Source organism: Cyprinodon variegatus, unplaced genomic scaffold, assembly GCF_000732505.1.
Source record: "Cyprinodon variegatus isolate N-32 unplaced genomic scaffold, C_variegatus-1.0 Scaffold196, whole genome shotgun sequence".
Classification (NCBI taxonomy): domain Eukaryota; kingdom Metazoa; phylum Chordata; class Actinopteri; order Cyprinodontiformes; family Cyprinodontidae; genus Cyprinodon; species Cyprinodon variegatus.
Window position 1 is genome coordinate 202,626 of NW_015150649.1, and position 4,302 is coordinate 206,927.

Sequence of the window (4,302 nt, forward strand, 5' to 3'; positions counted from 1 at the left end):
TACTGTTTGGGAAGAGAACTGCAGCGAGTGAGCCAACGACAGAGAAAAAGTTTGCCTGTCTCACAAGAGGTGTTTATTTCACATTTATCACTTGAATCAAATATAAAGAATGCAAATTTGTATTAATCATTTCGAGGTCTTGATATCTTCCACCGGTAACCTATTAGAACAGCTGTGGGCTAAGTTTAAATGTACCTCTTAATGACAAGTTATAGGGATTGTCCTTTGTTCATGTTTTTTTTTTTTTTTCACATTATACTTCCCATCATTGAGTTAAGGAATGATAATATTTCTTTCATATTTTACTGGAATTACAACACAAGGCGTTTTGTTAGAAACAGTCAATTGGAAATAATTCTTATTCAGCTAAAGTTCTGTCCCGTCCTACATTCGTTTATTATATTGTCCCCGAGCAAGCTAAACTAATATTTGTCCAATTAAACATTGCTGAACTGGATCCTTATCCGGATGGTTATATCAGCTTAAAAGCAGGAAAAAAACATCCCTAGCAAAGGGGCAAAATTACATAGTCTGTTGATAAACTGGATTGATGTTCTGCAAAGAATTATAATATAGCTACATTTAATGTGATCCAAGTTTAGAGCAAATCTGCTTAAACTATTAAACATGCATTAAAAAGAGTCATAACCTTCCAACACTTCTGTAATTGTCTTTAAATTCTCATTTGTATCATTTTTAAGAGAACATTCTTTTATAAAGCTCTTTCTGACACTTTTTCATACATAGCTCCTTTTTTCCCCTAACTTGAGTGTAATGGCGTTCATGTGGATGTAGAATTAGCAACATTAGCAGTTTGCCATGGTTTGTTTCCCCATTGTTTACTGGTCTCTTACGCAGTGAGTCAAAAGTTACGCAAGCAGTTACATTTACTGACAGGCGAGTCCCTGATTGTTGGAGCTGCTCCTTTAGGTGAAATCGAGACAGGCGAGCAAGGTGCAATCAAGGAGAACCAAAATAAAGTTTTATGGAGACCATGCTTGTGTGGTATTTCCTGGTTAGAACCAAAAAAAAAAAAAACCCAAAAAACGATGGCTCCTTTAAAGTATGCATGGGTTGACATAATTTTTACAATCTACATTTTGCCTTCAGATGTCAACAAGAAGCTAGAAAATGGCTGCTGCAGTCCTGACAGAGAAGCAGCGCCTAAGGAGATGGTGACATCCCTTCAAATATTTCCAAACCCAGCATGTGATAAGCGGAAACAGGACAATCCGCTAATTACAAACTGATGTGCTTTCCACCTGAGGAGGCTGCTTCCATTAGGCTGTCCTGGGGGCAGTCAACGATGGCAGATATTCCTCAGGGGGCTTCAGTCTTTGCTGAGTCTAATACTTCCCTTTTTTATTCCTGTTCCAATCAAAGAAGCGTTAGCATTAGTGTAAAAACCATCAGCAGGTTGGCTCCTCATTTCCATACCCTTTTATTGAAAGGAAACCACTTTTCTTTTCCATTTAACCTTAATCTTCTTTCCTCTTCATTCCATTTTTATTGAAAGTTTTCATCTCCCCTTGCAGTATTCTCGCATTCTCCCACCTTCTCCTCGGGGAAAGGGTTAACAAGGCCATCAGAGAGTAGTAAGAGCTGCATGTGAGAGTTTATCACATTAGTGGGGCGTCTGTCAGTCTGCAGGGCAGAAAGTGAACCAGATAGAGAAAAGAGAGCTGCAATAAGCACATTAGGATTCAGATTAATCATATTCTAACTGTATCGCTCCTTCACCGTTAGTCAAACTGGTGTCGTTGATGCCGTAGCCTGCTGCAGATCATGAATCAGAAGTGCCACATTTAAGCCCTACAGGCCTTGTGCTCTGGATAATGGACGACGCTGCTCTGTGACACCTGGCATGCAGAGCGTACTATTAGAGAGCAAAAACGCAGAATGTTCAAAAACCTGCAGTGTGTTGCAGATATGGCTCCACCTATTCCCTACTGGGGATGTTGCTGAATAAATGAAAAAAAGTCTTAAAGATGCAAGACACCCAAGAAAAAAGGTTAGAAAAAGCTAGATGTCTTTTTCTTTTGCATCCTTTCTTTCCACTAAACAGGCTGCGCATTGCAAACTAGATGACTGTTTGATTTATGGGATGGCTGAATGTTTAGCAAGCTGCAGCATATTGCAAATCCATTCTCCTGTTTTTTCTGGAGGGGCTGTGGCTGAACCCACATTACAGAGTCATTTATGTGCCAAAAACACAATTATACATGGAAAACAAGCTTAGAAAATAGCGATTGGGTTATTCCTTTTTTTCCCTCTATCATCTTGAATCACTGATTTAAAGCATTATTCCAAAGAAAGAGTCAGGCTGCTTCATATTACTTATGACTAAAGAAGGCAAACCGAGGATATATGTGAAATAGTTTTTTTTTTCTTTTTGCTTTTACAGTAGATATTTTCTTATGATTTTTTTTTTGTATTAGAAAGAGAATTGCCTAGATTTATAGGGCCGTTCCTGTGGCAGGGTTAATTAATAATACATCCAAATGAAATGCATAGTCTATGATGTGTCACAAGTCCCGCTGGGGTATGAACATCGAAGCTGTTCGGGGAAATTAGGCCAAGTGAGGCGGCATCTATCAGACATTCCTCGTACAGCAGACAAAAGCAGATGAAAGCAGCTCAGCTGCATCAGACAGGCTTTGATGATGAGGGTGTTAGTTTCCTAAAAAAAAAAAAACGGAGTCTTCGTATTTACATCAAAGCTCTCCTACTGAAGCTTAAACTGGGTTAATGATGTTTCAACTTTTTTTCTGTGTTACTGGGTTAAGATCTCCTCGTTCAAATGTGAGGAGCACAGTTGTGGATCCGTGTGTCTGATAAGAATGCTGTACATTTTTCCTTCTTTTTCATTCACAGCTTACAAAGAGAAGATGAAGGAGATTTCCGTCCTCTCGCTCATATGCTCCTGTCTGTACCCTGAGAGCCGAAAAAACATTTTGGGGGACTTTGAAGGTAGGAGGAAATATTCTGTGATAAATAATTTTGAGCTGGTGTGAGATTCACAGGGTATACTTTGGATACTGCTGCTAAAGTAATCTATATATGTGGCTAAAGATGTTTTATAGCCGTACTAATAGCTATTAGTGAACAAATTTGAGTTAAAATAATTAAAGCGCCAGATGAAAGCCTTTTTTTCTTTTTTAAACACGCTTTTTTGCAGATATGGATATCAAGCCAATCAACAAACGGGCATCAGGTCAAGCATTTGAGGTCATCCTTAAGCCACCCTCTCCTACATCCGATGTGGCTCACTGCATCACCAGCCCCCCAAAGAGGGACATCTCCCTGGAGGACATCCAGAAGAAGCTGGAGGCGGCCGAGGACAGGAGGAGAGTAAGGATGCTTTCTGTCGTCATGAGTGCAGCCAGCTGCCAAATTTTCAGTTTAAGAGAATTGTGTAATTCTTAAAATTTTACCCCAAATGCAGGGTTTTAAGCTCAATGTTGACTGAATGCATGTATGTAGACTCATTGATAGTCAAACCACAGTTCCAGATGTATTAAAAACACCCTTTCTGTTGTGAGATAATCCCTGCATCTTATTGATTGAAATGTCAATGCAGTGAGTCCAGCACCTGGTATCTCAGGCAATCCATCTACAAATCAATTATGTAATAATTGCCGAAATCAATAAGACTGCCTGATTGATTTCTTTCACACTAGAAAGCTTAGAAACCACAGTATCTGATCTTCAGGAAGTTAGGTAGGCAGACAGAGACAATACTGACTTATTCTAACAATGTGATTTACCATTTCATACTCGCCTAAGATATACGAGGGTTTTTTAGTAAGTTACTGAACTCATTCTCTCGGCTGCTCATCACTCTCTTCTTCTTTCAGTCCCAGGAGGCGCAGATCCTGCGGATCCTTGCCGAGAAACGTGAACACGAGCGTGAAGTGCTGCTGAAGGCCATGGAGGAGAACAGCAACTTCAGCCGCATGGCTGAGGAGAAGCTGCAGGTGAAGATGGAACAGATCGAGGAGAACCGGCAGGCCTACCTGGCGGCCATCATGGAGCGCCTGCAGGAGAAGGTGAGAGGATGAAAAGATGAAACGGCAAAGTGTGGACAACTACAGGATGAAAGATTTAATCAAAACAGTGTTATTTGTTGTTTCTTTTCTCTGCTGTCCACTTTCCTCCCTTGAAAAGGTGAAAGGCCTTAATAAAATCAATAAAACAACAGAAGTCTAAAGACACCTTAAAGAATGAGGAATTCTTGATCCATGCCAGTTTGGAAGATTACAAGAAAGCTTTGTTGTTTACAAAAGAATACACATATACATA

At 39.9% G+C, this 4,302-nt stretch overlaps 1 protein-coding gene across 1 annotated transcript in view; it reads left to right on the forward strand.

Annotated features, from left to right (window-relative positions):
* stmn2 (stathmin 2) overlaps positions 1 to 4,302 on the forward strand; it is a 14,542-nt gene that overhangs the window by 6,611 nt on the left and 3,629 nt on the right. The window contains exons 2-4 of the mRNA XM_015379642.1: positions 2,875 to 2,970; positions 3,179 to 3,351; positions 3,858 to 4,049. Coding sequence (XP_015235128.1) covers positions 2,875 to 2,970; positions 3,179 to 3,351; positions 3,858 to 4,049 — 461 coding nt within the window. The remainder of the gene's footprint in view (positions 1 to 2,874; positions 2,971 to 3,178; positions 3,352 to 3,857; positions 4,050 to 4,302) is intronic.